Source organism: Oreochromis niloticus, linkage group LG4, assembly GCF_001858045.2.
Source record: "Oreochromis niloticus isolate F11D_XX linkage group LG4, O_niloticus_UMD_NMBU, whole genome shotgun sequence".
NCBI classification, from domain to species: domain Eukaryota; kingdom Metazoa; phylum Chordata; class Actinopteri; order Cichliformes; family Cichlidae; genus Oreochromis; species Oreochromis niloticus.
The window spans coordinates 9356289-9372579 of record NC_031969.2 but is presented as its reverse complement, the minus strand read 5'-3'; the positions used below and the strand labels follow the sequence as shown (position 1 = coordinate 9372579).

General features: G+C 41.0%; 2 protein-coding genes and 1 non-coding gene across 6 annotated transcripts; 1 reads left to right on the top strand and 2 right to left on the bottom strand.

The window, feature by feature from the left end:
• The first annotated feature begins 455 nt into the window (after positions 1-455).
• Positions 456-11774, top strand: st13 (ST13 Hsp70 interacting protein). 4 transcript variants are annotated; one of them, XM_005468380.4, is made up of 13 exons: positions 456-579; positions 1048-1187; positions 3695-3743; positions 3832-3928; positions 5247-5320; positions 5467-5533; positions 5654-5738; positions 5845-5955; positions 7377-7479; positions 9185-9301; positions 9401-9440; positions 9659-9768; positions 10972-11774. In XM_005468380.4, exons 2-13 carry the CDS (start codon positions 1078-1080, stop codon positions 11104-11106), a joined length of 1098 nt encoding a protein of 365 aa, XP_005468437.1. In that variant the 5' UTR covers positions 456-579; positions 1048-1077; the 3' UTR covers positions 11107-11774. The 4 variants fall into 4 exon arrangements, with proteins under 4 accessions (XP_005468437.1, XP_005468438.1, XP_013125589.1 ...); XM_005468381.4 differs by having other exon boundaries at positions 503-664; positions 9662-9768; XM_013270135.3 differs by having other exon boundaries at positions 503-664.
• Positions 11775-12391: 617 nt separating this feature from the next.
• On the bottom strand, positions 12392-15466 carry rbx1 (ring-box 1, E3 ubiquitin protein ligase). Its single transcript, XM_003443120.3, has 5 exons — positions 15150-15466; positions 14251-14329; positions 14044-14114; positions 12734-12819; positions 12392-12556 (listed from the first exon to the last, which is right to left on the bottom strand). The coding sequence occupies exons 1-5, from the start codon at positions 15222-15224 to the stop codon at positions 12544-12546; spliced, it is 324 nt and encodes a 107-aa protein (XP_003443168.1). The 5' UTR covers positions 15225-15466; the 3' UTR covers positions 12392-12543.
• Positions 15441-15512, bottom strand: trnaq-cug (transfer RNA glutamine (anticodon CUG)). The gene has a single exon. It is a non-coding gene; the product is annotated as a tRNA-Gln (tRNA).
• Between the last annotated feature and the right edge of the window lie 779 nt (positions 15513-16291).

The following is a 16291-nucleotide window of genomic DNA, read 5'->3' as shown; positions in this document are numbered from 1 at the left end:
AGGTTCAAGGTGGGGTGGGATTGTATGATTTTATTGCCTATTTTATTGCCTATTATTGCACTTAATTTTCGTATTTATGTTCCTCTTCTTGTATACAGCGCGTTGTGACTGTTTGCCTGTTAAAGTGTTTAATAAATAAACCTTGCTTATTCATTTATTTATTATTATTGTCATGATGCTGATACATCCACGACTAGTAAAAAAAAATCATAATGCACTGTTATATTAAAATGATCCAGTACAACTACAGGAAATGCTGTTCACTATGTCAGTAGAAAGAATATTAAATATTTATATATATTTATATTAAATATTATTTTAAATATTTCTATTTACAGATATTTATATAAGAAATAATTGTTAACGTGTTTACTACTTGGGTTCATTAACCCCTCTAATGAAATAATCTCGTACTTCTAGGGTTTACAAAGTTTGGGGAAGCTTAGTTGATTCGCATGCGCTGTGAAGCGGAGCCGTTCCTGTCAGGCCAAACTCAGGGCACACACCACCCTCAGCCCCTCGGTCTGTCCGATAACACGCCTGAATGAAAACCCAGGAGCGACGCCACTGTCGGTGAAGGTGTATTATAGTACTAAACTCGACTGCAGGCTTGTTCTGTGTGTGTGTTTTTTCTTAACTGACACTTAGGCATATCTTCGGCCGGGTGAGTTTGCTTTTAAATAATGTTTGCATCTACGAACTATTTTGATTAATCACGGCCCGCGGTGCAGCAAGCTAACGACGTTATTATGCGTCAAACGGCCACCGCGTCACAGATGAATTCATATTTCTAGAAACTTCTGACCTACGACCCCTGAAAATACTCGTAGTCATTGCGTAGTTGGTTCGCTTGTAAAGCTTCAGTAGCGCTTGTTGCTGGTTTTATATTGAACTGTGGAGCTGGTCACTGCGCACGCTCATTCAATCCTTGTGCGTTAGCATACCTAGCTTACGGATGCTGTCATTTGTTTACGTGCGGCTGAACACAACTCCGGACTTTGCTAAGCTGTTGATTGTTTTTCCTCTCTGGTTTCCCCCTGCACGTAGAGCTCCGTCTGGTGGACGTGAAATTGCAGCATGGACCCACGGAAAGTGGCCGAGCTGAAGGGCTTCGTGCAGTTGTGCGAGGGTAATCCCGGGATCCTGCACCTTCCAGAGATGGGCTTCTTCCGGACGTGGCTGCTAAAGTCAGTACAGTAGGAACTTGTCTGTTGCTAAAAACCGTGGGAAGCCATTGTTTAATGCTGGTCTTCCTGGTTTAAGGAGTCACAGAGAATTTTTTTTTATAATGCCAAAACAAGTGCTTAGGTGAGATATCAAACATACTGTAGGTAGGTTGACCACGTGCCCTGTTCCGCCCACCTAACGGTAAAGAACACGGCCCCCCACCGTAGGGTCCAGAAAGCAAAGCCTCACAACACAATGAATTGTTAAAGTAAAACCCCAGAGGTTATTTTGCTTCCATTGTTATAAATACCTCAACTCTGCAATGCAGAAAACTGCTTTATTATTTTTTTCATCTGAACAGCTGTGGTATTATTATTTGTATATGTTTTAAATGTGCAGTCACTTATTTTTTTGAGTTTGTTTAATAGAAAAAGATATTGTGCTTATGAATATACATCGATGAGTGTGTAATTATATTGTCCAACAAATTGATGTTCTCATAAACCTATTAGTTCTTTTAAAAAAAAAAGTTTATTGAAGCCGCCATGTTGCCCTGCAAACTTGAATACAGTGACTGAGATGTACATCACTGTATGTGGGTAGAGACCGGCAGCATACGTCAGAGGCCGAAGAGAAGAGAAATCGTAAGAGTTCGCGTGCTGTGGAGGTGATATTTAATTTGTCTCTTCGCCTTCACACTCAAGATATGCAGAGTCACACCTAGGTTTTATCAGTCCCCTTCACCAAAGAAGTGAAAACGCACGATGGCATCTTAATAAAACATCATCCTCTTGCTCCTCACCTCAAGCTTCATCTTCTAAATTGAACTCAGAGAAATCTAACAAACAGAAACGTGCTTATTTATTCCTGATATTGTCACATTTGGATATTGTCAGCCGATTAGACATGCGACCCTCCTGAGCAGACAATGAACAGGCTAAACAACAACAGTTGGTTATAAGCTAACATTAAGCCAGGTAGTTTAGGCTCGTGTGTCCTAAAAATCGCACTTTCCATGTGATAACAGTGTTACTGAGGTTTGTTTATCTGAACAAAGTGAGCCTCACTGACCTACTGATTTGTTTCAGACTCTTTCACAAAGTTTTACAGCTGCCTCCAGTGTAAATAGACCTAGAAACACACTGACAGCTGAGGTAAACAGCTGACTGACACCCTGTACTCACTACAGATGAACTGCAGTCAGTAGTTTGTCCTGCAGAAATTCGATGGGATTATGCACTTGTTTGGGGAAACCTGCAGTCAGCTGAGACTGAAGAAGTCACTTGGATGAGTGACGAAACGTTTCTCCCACAAAACGCTACGTCCAGATGAACAGATTCAACTTTTGGAGATTATGCACTTGGTTAAAAACGAGCTGAAATCACTTGACTGCAGCCTGCAAAACACTGACATCTGGTGGTGAGATTTTCAACACTGCAACTTTAACTAAGGTAGCAGACTCTTGTCTTTACTAGAGTCAGACCAGTTGTGTTTTTCGTGGGCTATGAATACAGCTCTTGTTTTACTACACTCTTGGGCTCACCAGATTGTTGGGAGTCTGACAGAATTGTGGTGACATGGATCCATTTACACACAACTTCCTGTGAGGATAAAAGAAAGTCTTTAAAGGTTTAGGACAGGTTGAAGAGGGGTTTGGTAGGGTAAGAGGCTAGTGAGTACACCTTGCCAGCATCTGTCCTCACAAATATTATCATAGAGGCATGTGGGCCAAAATCTGAAATTAAAATTCACGGAATGAATGTTTGAAGTTGCCAATATATCGTCCGCCGTGGTCGCTTCGCTCACCCTGATGCATCATCACATAGACACAGCCATTTATACTGGCTGTTAAGCTACGAGAAGTCGCTGCAGTATTCTCCTAAACGATAGGTGTCAGGGCTCAGACAATATCACATCATATTGCCTGATAAGAAAGAGAAGAAGACAAGACTTTGTTGAGTGTCTTCTTTTTGGGGGTAAATTCTTTCCACAAACTTAGGTTTTCAAAGAGTTGCAACATCTCCCTCTGTGCGTCAGTACATCTCTGAGCCTCTGTGCAGGATTATCATTAAAAACCGGCACGACCATACACTCGTGTCTTCAAACAAGCTGCGACTTCTGCGGCGCAACGAACCAAGTTACAAAACTCAAGAGGTGCATGACCGGCCAACGTACCACAAAGATTGGGTCTCACAACACAGGATGTGATCTCAAAATCATCATCAGAAACCAGCGACACGGCGATTATTAAAGCAGCCTTACTTTGTGCGCTGCTTGTTTTACTCAATTTAAGCTCACTTTTTGCAGTTTTACATGCTGTGGTTCAGTAAAGTGGTACCAAGGAGAGGGAAGTAACTTTAAATCTGATGGTGTATATGATTTGATTACACTAAAATGCTGAGAAAATAACTAAACAATATGTTCAGGTGAAGGTGAAGTAACCCTGTTACAATATCTGTTTTTTTTTCTCCAACACAATGTCTTGAAATTTAGTGTTTTGTGTTTATTTTATTGTTCTGTTTTGCAGCATGGGTGCAACAATCCCTCCACCACCCAAGACAAGTGACTCATGCCAGGTGATGCTAAAATATTATTTAATTCCCTTTTACTTCATACTAATGTCAGAAATTACACCTCATCGTAACAAAGCGTTCTGACTTGTAGGGTGGCTGTCCCTGTGGCCCTCCACCCACCGCAGCGTCACCTCCTGAGCCTGAGCCTGCGCCTGCTGTGCCGTCTGAGAGTGAGGAGAGTGAAATCGGTACTGTATGCCCAGCTCAACACTTTGTTTCATGACAGGCTGGAGCTTTGATTTACATGCTGTAAATTTAATAGATTAAATCAAATAATGCACACAATTTATGCAAGATTTTTGTTAATAGAGTACACTTTAACTGCCAGTCCTTTATTTATCAATTAATGTTTTAATTAATTATAAACAGAAAACACTTCTATTTACATCCTATTAAAGCATCTTAACATCATTATTTAGTACGGAAACAGACTCGGACCAGCAATCATCTAAATTCCTTATTCTAATTATTTAAAAACTATAACAATGAGGGAGTTAACACAAGAATCAAATAACAAGACTAAAGAGAAATTACTTGAACAGTTACCATCAGGATACAAACATTAAGTTCACCAAGGAGGATACCAGGGAAAACAGACACCGAGACATAAACATATTAAAAGATATCCAAACTGGGCCTTTATCAAGTCACCAAAAATGCACCGAAAAGAACCTGAGGCATCAACCAGTGAGGAGCAGCGTGACGGGGAGAATAACACTGTCATCCACGGCACTTCAGACCCAGCCACACACTCAGACAAAAACCCTAGCTAAACAACTCAGTGCAGGGAGGAGTGTTTGTTATAGACATGAGAGAGACCATTCCACAGACACATGGCACAACACGCCTCTTCTACAGGATGAGACTGGGCTGCCTTTAAAGGACAAAGGATGCTCTCCTGAGGATTCTAATGTTCACATTTTGAACAGAGAACAGGAGGCAGTCTACATCCAGTTTTGATTTAACCACCATTCACGTTTCCACGCTGACAATCCCGTGAGCTTTTAGAGCTGAAGAGGCTTACTGGATGAGACGTTAAACCCAAAAGAAGTCCAGTTGGCTTCAACTTGAGCCATTTCAGATCAGAATATTTTTTTTTTTTCCATTTTTTCCATCCAGGCTGAAGAAGCTAATGCTACTGACAGATGGAGCACAGTGAAAATGTGGCTGAACGCATGTGCAGAAAAATAGCTCGCTGATGCATATAACAATTCTGATGTGGTCACAAAAAAATTGGTGTAACATCCCAACACAGAATGTTTTTACATTATATCCCTTGTTGGTAGCTGAGATGTGGTGTAGTTTTTGCTAGCTGTTTTTTAGGTACACCAATAATTTCATTGAGCTTATTTCAGTTAGTGTGGAGCTGACTAAATGTTCCCCGCCAACAATAATGGTTCAGTCCTGCAGGGATGCTGATGCGAGTAATAGTCTGACCTCCAAGTTATAGAACAAACCGCTCATGTCTTAATTATTTATGTTGTGTTTCTGTGTTTGGTTTCTCAGAAATCGACAGAGAGGGAGTGATCGAGCCAGACACTGATGACCCGCAGGAAATGGGCGAGCTTCAAGACACTGAGGTAAAGTTATGCACATACATTAAATCAAAATTTAAACCTTATCTTAGTTGGAAGCTTAGCTGCTGAATAAGATTCAGAGCCAGAGAAATTACTATATTTTAAATTTTAGAGAGACTTGAGGCATAGATATCCACACTTTCCCACAGGTCACAGAGGAAATGATGGACCAGGCCAATGAGAAGAAGATGGAGGCCATTAACGCTCTAGGAGAAGGTGGGTTGATGGTCTGCTTACAATGAACAGTGGATGCACTTCCTGTATAGATTAGGTACATGGAAGAAGAAATTAAAATGACTCTACGATCTGTAATGTCTCACTTTAAATATATTTTAGGTGATCTGCAGAAAGCTCTGGATCTTTTCACTGAAGCCATCAAGCTGAACCCCTGCCTTGGCATCCTCTATGCCAAGAGAGCAAGGTGAGCGTCCACCGTGTCCTTCAGTTGAAACCACCGCCTCTTCTTCCCTCAGATACCGTCTGTTCTGAATGCCTTTGAGTGTAACTGGTTATTCTCTTCGTTTTAGTGTCTACATCCAGATGCAGAAACCCAACGCAGCCATAAGAGACTGTGACAGAGCCATCAGCATCAATCCAGACTCTGCACAGCCTTACAAGTGGAGGGGGAAAGCTCACAGGTATGAGAGAGCTTCTGCTGAACAGGCAGCATAACCAAAAAAGCATCATTCAGGCCTAAATTACTCCCCTAAATGGGCTTGTTAATATTTAATCATGTGATGGGGTTTGATTGACATTTCTCTTTAAACTGAATGTATTACCCAAACCTGTTACTTTAGTCCTGGGATATATATACTAGACATCACAGACTAAATGTGCACACATTTTCCATTTTTAGTCTCCATGCTTCAGTGGGCTTAGACTGGCAGCCACTGGTTGCTAGGGAAATGTCTGTAGTCCACGACCAGTTGGCAAGTGGTTTCTGGAGGTTGCTGACAGTCACTGAAATTGGTCACAAGGAGACATGGAAGGAAGCGACTTGGCTGCACACGCTACTCGCCCAGCAGTAGTGAAACTATGAAAGATGTAATGCAGTAAAAATGGACTGTTCCCCTTCTAAGCAAAACTTGCACCTTTTTAAAACGTGTTGTTTGCAGTGATAAGACATGCTTTTATTTTGAAGGCGAATATTCTCCATTTCTGGTTCGTGTCACACTTTTTCAGCTTTCACAACCATTCGGAGAGTAAAATTTTGAAGTTTGCAGACAAGTTGATGTCTTCCATGCAAACTACATGTGACAAGGTTTTTTGGTACAGCACCCTCTTTCACCTAGCAACAGCCAGCAGCTCTCAGCAACCACCAATCACCAACCAGATGGAGGAATGTGCATTTTTTCCTCTTGGCCTGTGTGAATGGGGCCTTAAAAATGCTCCAAATAGCACCAACAACAGACAAAAACACTTCAGTGAGTCAGATTAAGGAAGGTGATGTTAAGCAGATCTCTGTTGTTGGTGCTGTATTCAGTTAGTTCAGTTCGGTTTTATTTATTTTAAAAAACTGGTTGGGGGTGAAAGAAAAGAAAAAAGGAGTGCATAGGGAGATGATGACAAATGAAAGCAGAGAAAATCTAATGTTGCCCAGTAGTGGCTTCTTAACTAAAGGATATTTCAGAGGGTGTCTGTCTCCTGAATGCAAACTGGGGCCTCAAAGCTGAAGGCTCTGCCTCCCATTCTACTTCTAGAAACCACAAGTAAGCCTGCAGTGTGAGAGTGAAGTGCTCTATGAGAGTAACAGGATGATCTGATGAGGACTGATTGATCAGGGTTTTATATGTGAGGAAAAAGATTGTAAATTCAATTGTGGATTTAGCAGCGAGTCAGAGAAGAGAAGCTAATGTGGGAGAAATATGATCTCTGTGTCTAGTCTCTGTCGGTGCTATAGGTGCAGCATTTTGGATCAACTGAAGACTTTTCAGCAGCTTTTAGAAATAGCCACATAAGTCCTAAAGTGATTAAATATGTGAGTTGTTAAAGTTCTGAAGAAGGTGGAAGTGGAAACTAGTTGTCTATTGTCAGTAAATTGATGTTTGTCCTGCTGCAGGCTGCTGGGACACTGGGAGGAGGCAGCCAGGGACCTGGCCACAGCCTGTAAACTGGACTATGATGAGGATGCCAGTGCAATGCTGAAGGAGGTCCAGCCAAAGGTAACATTGAAGTGAAGAGAAAGATTAAAAAACGCTTTGCCACAGTTTCATTTTTTGGTGGGAACAGTAATGCAGGTAGTTCAATACAGGGAGTGCAGAATTATTAGGCAAATGAGTATTTTGTCCACATCATCCTCTTCATGCATGTTGTCTTACTCCAAGCTGTATAGGCTCGAAAGCCTACTACCAATTAAGCATATTAGGTGATGTGCATCTCTGTAATGAGAAGGGGTGTGGTCTAATGACATCAACACCCTATATCAGGTGTGCATAATTATTAGGCAACTTCCTTTCCTTTGGCAAAATGGGTCAAAAGAAGGACTTGACAGGCTCAGAAAAGTCAAAAATAGTGAGATATCTTGCAGAGGGATGCAGCAGTCTTAAAATTGCAAAGCTCCTGAAGCGTGATCATCGAACAATCAAGCGTTTCATTCAAAATAGTCAACAGGGTCGCAAGAAGCGTGTGGAAAAACCAAGGCGCAAAATAACTGCCCATAAACTGAGAAAAGTCAAGCGTGCAGCTGCCAAGATACCACTTGCCACCAGTTTGGCCATATTTCAGAGCTGCAACATCACTGGAGTGCCCAAAAGCACAAGGTGTGCAATACTCAGAGACATGGCCAAGGTAAGAAAGGCTGAAAGACGACCACCACTGAACAAGACACACAAGCTGAAACGTCAAGACTGGGCCAAGAAATATCTCAAGACTGATTTTTCTAAGGTTTTATGCACTGATGAAATGAGAGTGAGTCTTGATGGGCCAGATGGATGGGCCCGTGGCTGGATTGGTAAAGGGCAGAGAGCTCCAGTCCGACTCCGACGCCAGCAAGGTGGAGGTGGAGTACTGGTTTGGGCTGGTATCATCAAAGATGAGCTTGTGGGGCCTTTTCGGGTTGAGGATGGAGTCAAGCTCAACTCCCAGTCCTACTGCCAGTTTCTGGAAGACACCTTCTTCAAGCAGTGGTACAGGAAGAAGTCTGCATCCTTCAAGAAAAACATGATTTTCATGCAGGACAATGCTCCATCACACGCGTCCAAGTACTCCACAGCGTGGCTGGCAAGAAAGGGTATAAAAGAAGAAAAACTAATGACATGGCCTCCTTGTTCACCTGATCTGAACCCCATTGAGAACCTGTGGTCCATCATCAAATGTGAGATTTACAAGGAGGGAAAACAGTACACCTCTCTGAACAGTGTCTGGGAGGCTGTGGTTGCTGCTGCACGCAATGTTGATGGTGAACAGATCAAAACACTGACAGAATCCATGGATGGCAGGCTTTTGAGTGTCCTTGCAAAGAAAAGTGGCTATATTGGTCGCTGATTTGTTTTTGTTTTGTTTTTGAATGTCAGAAATGTATATTTGTGAATGTGGAGATGTTATATTGGTTTTTCTGGTAAAAATAAATAATTGAAATGGGTATATATTTGTTTTTTGTTAAGTTGCCTAATAATTATGCACAGTAATAGTCACCTGCACACACAGATATCCCCCTAAAATAGCTAAAACTAAAAACAAACTAAAAACTACTTCCAAAAACATTCAGCTTTGATATTAATGAGTTTTTTGGGTTCAGTGTGAACATGGTTGTTGTTCAGTAATAAAATTATTCCTCAAAAATACAACTTGCCTAATAATTCTGCACTCCCTATATGTCCTGATCTGTTTACAAGATCTTAATGCAGATGAACTCTTTGTAATTTTCAGGCCAACAAAATCATAGAGCACAGACGCAAATATGAGCGCAAGAGAGAAGAGAAGGAGATCAAAGAGAAGCAAGAGCGGATAAAGAAAGCCAGAGAGGAGCATGCACGGGCTCAGAGGGTGAGTTGCTGGGAGGAATTCCACTGATTTTCCAGGAGTGAAAAACTCCAAAAACTGTATGACACTGATAAATGTGTCTCATTCATTGTTTTGCAACAGGAAGAGGAAGCACGACAGGCCGGAGGAGGATTCTTCCCAGGTAGGAGAGCAAAAGCAACTCATTTTACTGCCGGATACCTTATGATGGAGTCCCAGAATTCGTACTCCTGTAAACACTGATTGTTTTATTGATCATCCCGCGTCTACAACATCCAGGGTCAGAACGATGGGTGAAGCTGTGTGTTCATGTCAGGGTTCTGTTATGCATCCATTTATTAGACACATGTAAGTGCAAGTATTAGTCTAATCATTGCTCAGCAGGTCCGGGTGGATTCCCAGGCGGATTCCCAGGTGGAGCTGGAGCTGGTCCCGGCATGGCTGGTCTAGGTGAACTCCTGAAGGATCCTGAGCTCCTCAATGCCATGAAGGTGACTAAGTCTGTCCTCCACATCACATCACATCACAGCTGTCCCATGGTTAGGGTTGGTCATTTTAACATGTAACACGGTGCTGAGGAGAGTCTCATAGACAGGATGGCTAATAGAACATTTTGATGGGCACACTTAGACCGGGGAGCTTCAGGAGGGGGCTTGTTGTATTTCCACACAGTAACAAATGATTATTTTAGCCTTTAGGGCAGCATGGAGATGAATTTAGTTGTTGTTCTAATGTTTACTCACTGACAAAACTGTCTGCACAGTGTAGCCAGCCCCTCAATAAAGGCAGACACCTAGAAACTGTATTTCTACTTGGTTTAGGAACATATCACATTGTTTTGACATTTAAAAATCATTGATGTCACCTTTAACATTGTAGAATCTTTATCAGGCAATATAAAGCACCTTGAGGGAAGTCTGGTTTTTTTGGGGTTTTTTGTTTTTTTTAAATCAAACTACTCTCTACAGTAAACTGCCAGTGTCAGCAGTTAGATCAGTAAATGTAGTCTAGTGTAGTCTGTAAATATTTATCAATGAAAGAATTGTAATGTTAGTGTCACAGCCAAAAGCTGAAGGTACAATGCACTCACCAGCCACTTTGTTAGGTACACCTGTATGTCTAGTCAGCCGATCACATGGCAGCAGCCTTTAGGCATGTAGACATGATCGAGATGACAAACTGAAGTTCAGGCTGAGCATCAGAATGGTGATTTAAGTGGGTTTCAATACAACATTGTTCTTGGTGCCAGACAGGCTGGTGTGTCTGGATTTAAATCCAGATTTAAAGTTCTTGAGCGGAACAGTACATAAATCAGGGGTAGGCAACTCCAGGCCTCGAGGACCCCTGTAGGTTTTAGATGTGTCCTCGATCCAACACAGCTGATTCAAAGTGCTAAATTACCTCCTCAACATAACTTGAAGTTCTCCAGAGGCCTGGTAATGAACTAATCATTTGATTCAGGTGTGTTGACCCAGGGTGAGATCTAAAACCTGCAGGACACCGGCACTTGAGGGCTGGAGTTGCCTACTCCTGACATAAATCATTCAGCCACACATGGCTGTCATGCATTGTTGAATCAATAAGATCACAATATGACCTATGGTAAAAAACGTCCAGCAGTTTTTGTTAAGCTGATTTGGAAATGCACTGGGTAAGCAAAGTTGACCCCGTTTTTGTGCAATATCCAACTCCAGGACCCTGAGGTGATGGCCGCCTTCCAGGATGTCGCCCAGAACCCGGCCAACATTGCCAAGTATCAGAACAACCCCAAAATCATGGCCCTCGTCACCAAGCTGAGCTCTAAATTTGGAGCTCCTCCACAGCCATAGACAGGACGGGACCGAAATGGGAGAGAAGAACGAGTGGATACGTGGTGAAACAATCTGGAGAGCAAAGCTTTTCAACAATTATTCACTGTGTGTAGTTCAAACAGGGGAGCAGGTGACGGGTTAACTGGCATGGTGTAGAGGAAGGTTGGCAACTTTTTTTTTTTTATGTTCTTAATCAGCCTGTTAGCACTTAGCAACATGTCAACAAAGCAGCCCGGTGGTTAGGAGTCAGGTCTGATACTTATACACCCCGTCCAGCACTTCTCAGCTGGGAATTCACTTAAGCCACAGGTTGACGTTTTCTAACCTGCGTCATGAACAGCCAAACCAGGAGCCTCCTGCATTAAGACGCTAGCTTAGAAACATTTCTACAGCCGTTTAATACTCACTATGATCTAGCTACTGGTTTCTTTCTTTCTGTTGACGGAGCTGAACTCACACCACTGCGGGCCCTTCTTGTTATCAGACATATTATTATAAAAAGTATTGAACATGTTTGACCCTGTTGGAAAAATAATTCACAAAAATAAAAGCTCTGTTCCTGCAAATCAGGTTTGATCTGCATTTCTAGTTCTGTTTCCCTTTAAATGTCATGTGTAAAAGAGTTCACTCATTTTTATTTTGACTTCAGTTTTCCTGTGATAATTAAACTGGAAAGAATCAGAAAACTCGACTCATCTTTTCACGTGTCATAATCATTGCCTCGATTTGTTTACAAACACATCAGCTGGTTCCAGAGTTCTTTGTGTGTTTGTGGAAAAGGTTTTGTTGGGTTTTTTTGCAGTTTTTTTTCCCTCCCAAAACTAAAAGTGATCAATAATATAACAAAAACTGAAGCCCATGTCATGATAGGCTTACAAATACAATCAGAATTTTTTTTCTCCCCCTTTTTCCTCCTGACTGACCAGCTTAGCATTAGCAGAACCCGTCAAGTGGTCACTTCTAATCAAGTGGATAACACTTTATAACAGTAACAGAAAAATAAATGTGGGTCTTTAAAGGTACCTTGATAAATCAGGCCTGGCGGGAGAGTGGGTCACCGGCTACTTAATCCATTCACAACATCTGTCTTTCAGCCAGAGGATTACTGCTCTAACACACAGCCGGCCGGGCTCTTATCAAAGCAGATCTGACTGAGCGCTGTCCTGTCACAGCAGACGGCTGATTTGTCCTTTGGATCTCATTCATTAACTCAGTCTTTTGCCCACAACCCCTGAAAATGTGCCGCTTGTCCTTTCCACTTTAAAATTCCGACAACACTACTGCCAACACAAGTCACACAAGCTGTATTTGTCACAAGATTCCTGTTTATTTCTGTACTTAAAATATAACAAAACAAAATACATGAGCAGAAACAGTTACTATAAGCGGGTCAGAACAAGGATAAAGTGAGGGTGCTGCTTGCAGAAGCCAACAAAGGGGTGAACGATAAACCAGCTAGTGTCCATATCTGTGAAAACATGACAGAGAGGGTGTGCTGTCAGTACAGCTCTTCACTTTTAAAGAATAAACAATTTTCTCTGCAGGTCAACAAAAGATCAAATGCACTGTTAACCAAGGAACCCCTTAAACCCTTGTGATTGGACCACACAGTAAAACTGTATACAATGTAATGCGTGGTACTCACTTCTGAAACTCCCACTCCCTGTTGTCCAGAGGACACACCTGTCTGGTCTTCAGCCAGCGAGAAATACAGTGGAAGTGGAAAGCATGCTGGGAAAGAGAAACAAAAGGATGGTAAAACTACATAAAATAATTTCTCTAGTGAAAAACTGATATTTTACTTCAGGTTAACAATATTTAAGTATCATGTATTTCCATTCCCTTGTATTGTAATTTTATTTCTTTTTAGTCCTTTATTTATCCAGGTAAAAATCTCATTTCCAAGAGAGACCTGGCAATACTGGTAATACTCTAATTCTTTGTACTTCCACACGACAACAATCAAACTTTGAGGCACAACTGGAAAACAAAGAAATAGATAATGTGGGTTTAAAATAACAAAATGACCAGAGGATCAAGTTATCCCAGATTATTTAAAGCCATTTTTAAGGATTTGGGAAACTTTAAAACCTTCCGTTTAAATAGTGTTCATTGCATGTATAGTTCCTGCATATAAACCTGCATGATCAAGCTCTTATAAACACAACAGCCTTGTGCAGGAAATGCTTATTAAAGTTCATTATGATCAATGTTGGGAACATCGCTTCAGAAGTTATACTAATATTAATTTGTGTTTATTTAACATGATTCCTCTCACCTTTATGGATCAACATGCTGATCATTTTTGGTTAATATGAATCAAGAGCATCTACAAATAAAATAAATAATATACTTTATCTGATATTTGGGAAATCATTTAGTAACAACAGCTGAAATTAATAATAATGACGATAATGATATGTCACCTGGAAGATCACCTCTGCCCAATACATATGAATTCCTATATCTGCCCTTCCTGGCAGCAGAGATGATTGTTACAGGAGGTGCTTGTCCAAAAGTCTCACAGTCCTTGCCTGTCATCGTCTTTTTAAGATCACGCCTTAGAAGTCCTAATCTGATTTTGTGAATCTGCATGTTTTCAATATGAATGCAGTACGAATGCCAAAAACGGAGCCTCAACAACTGTCAGTGTTACAGACACCAGGGTCAGACTGTGAAGACTCAACTGTGGAGCACAGAGCACACACACTTCCTGTGACTTCCTCCTTTGTTCCCAAAAAATTAATTTCAGACACCCATTTTCATCTTCTTTGCTGTGTGTGATTGGCAACAAAAGCCAATCACACACAGCAAAGAGAGCGAGTGAAAGCAGAGAAAATCAAGCGGTCAGACCAGGATTTTGCTTCCACACTGCAATCCAAACAAAGAGCGATGGTTTCAAAGGGGAGCTGAGACCATTTTGATCACACTGTACATGTTGGTATAGAGACTTACGTTGCAAACACCCCAGGCTACAGTGCACTCTTCAGAGGTTGCAGAAGCTTGGTTGGCCTGGCACTCTATGCCTAATGGGTGAGGGGGGAAAAGAGAAATGTGTCAACATAAAAAGCACCATATCACCTACAATGATAAGCAAACCTCATTTACTGTCAAAATGTGCACCAAAGAAATCAAAGACCAAAATAATCAAAGTGAACTCACAGAGATCCATGATGTGGTTCCTACAGATAGCACAGTTATCCACCACAATGTCCCAGGCCCAGAGCGCCACAGCATTCCACTGAGGGGGGAAAAAATAAAATCACACAAATATATGATCTAAGATTCATAATCTGGAGATTAAGTAATTTAAAACATGTCTATATCCCTTTATTTGAACCACACGAGGGCCAGCAGTGCACAAACTGCTGTGACTTGAGGGGCACTTTTTGAGCTTAATGACAAACATGACATAAACATGTGTTTTATTTAAAAAATATATTTTAACTTTGGTTCATTATGAGTGTCAAATGTCTTTTGATTTAAAAAGAAGAAGCAAAAGCATCTCTTGAGTGTCTGTAAGAGGGCCGTATTCACTTCCCCATCCCAGAAATACGCCTGAGATGTTACTGTAAACTCTATAGAGAGATTTAGGATCTCATTTAAGGCATGGGGCCCTAAATATATCATTTGAGTCTAGCTTATTGGGAAAGGAATAGCATCGAAAACATGTCAAAAGTGTAAACATTATTTTTAAATACAGAGCAAAAATTACGTGTGAAATGTAGCTAAGCTAATTTCGCCGGGGTACCGGTTGAACAGCTGATGTGTTTCTGCCCATTACACCTTTGTTATTAATTCAGAGATATCTGTGTGGGTGTTTATTCTTAGCCCCTTAATGGGAAGTGCAAATTCGTGGGTGTTCGATACTAACAGCAACAAGCCTACTGTCTTAACTGATGCTATGCCACAGTGACTTAGCGCTAAAGTTAGCATGCTAGAGTTAGCATACTAAAGGCAGTGGGCTAACACGGCAGCATCACTGAACTATGATAGCGTCCATTGGTCACATTAGAAAGCTTCTTAGTAACTCCCCAGTGAGAGACTTTTTACAGCCATACCTTCTTTACTTCAAATCGTTTCTTGCTTGCGCTGTTAGTACCGCTCGGTGTATCCACGTCCATTGCTGCTGCCATCTTGAACAGAAGAGTATGACGTATGAGCCAAATCAGGCGGAAGAAGAGCGGCAGTTTCCGCCGGCGAATTTTAGAAAATTTTAAAGCGTATTATATCGATATTTGACGGCGTAAAGAAGACAGAAGATGGTCATTTTCTTATATTTATTTCAAAAGCTAACAATTTTAACTTTCATGAACACAAAGCGAAAAGCTTCTCTATGATCCAAAATGATTAGGTTCCACCGAGATTTGAACTCGGATCGCTGGATTCAGAGTCCAGAGTGCTAACCATTACACCATGGAACCCCATGACGATGCTTGAGCTATAGCTCGATATAAAGGTGGGTATTACAGACACCAGGGTCTGTCATTTCCTTTTCGTTATAGTAAATTGTTAGAGCACAAATATTGCTAACACTACCAACTATTTTGAATTAGAATTGGTCTCCCATCGATGCTATCGTGATTGGATCAATACTTTGTTTCTATTCTAAGTTCAGTTTGTAGCCCACTGAAATTTGGAATTGAAAAACTATAGCTCAGACATGCCGTATGAAAATATCTGAAAGATTTTGTATTTACCGTTACGTCTAGAATATTTAATCCCTATAGCACATTTAAATAACAGATGTTGACCAAAATCGCTTAAAAGACAGGTCTAAAAAAGAGCAATTTTAAAACAATTAAAGAAGCTGAAAGATTTGTTTTGTTGTTGTGTTAACTAATTATTGTGGGAATTTTTTTTTAAATCACAGTGATTTTAGTGGTTATTAAAATGTGTTCAGAATTTGCATATTGATGATTCATTTCATAAATCACACAGCTCTCCCTTACATGAGCTGCCCTTATAGGCTAAAAATATTGGTATTGCTATAGGGAACACTGGCTTGATATCAGATCAATACCAAAATTTGCAGTACTGCACAGAACTAGCTGTGGTTTTGTTGGCTTTCAGTATGGATACACCCATAGATAAGATTTTTTTAGCCATCTGGTTCCCTTCTATAAACTACACTCAATCCCAATGTGGGATATTGCTGTGCAGTCTCACATAGGGACAATGTGGGATAACATGGCCTCGCTGA

Excerpts from the sequence above, each read along its gene's own strand:
- st13 (XM_005468380.4), top strand. The coding sequence starts at position 1,078 with ATGGACCCACGGAAAGTGGCCGAGCTGAAGGGCTTCGTGCAGTTGTGC. Across the intron at positions 1,188-3,694 it reads TTCCGGACGTGGCTGCTAAA|CATGGGTGCAACAATCCCTC; the intron begins GTCAGTACAGTA and ends TCTGTTTTGCAG. Across the intron at positions 5,321-5,466 it reads GCGAGCTTCAAGACACTGAG|GTCACAGAGGAAATGATGGA; the intron begins GTAAAGTTATGC and ends ACTTTCCCACAG.
- rbx1 (XM_003443120.3), bottom strand. The coding sequence starts at position 15,224 with ATGGCAGCAGCAATGGACGTGGATACACCGAGCGGTACTAACAGCGCA. Across the intron at positions 14,115-14,250 it reads GAACCACATCATGGATCTCT|GCATAGAGTGCCAGGCCAAC; the intron begins GTGAGTTCACTT and ends CTCACCCATTAG. Across the intron at positions 12,820-14,043 it reads TAGCCTGGGGTGTTTGCAAC|CATGCTTTCCACTTCCACTG; the intron begins GTAAGTCTCTAT and ends TCTCTTTCCCAG.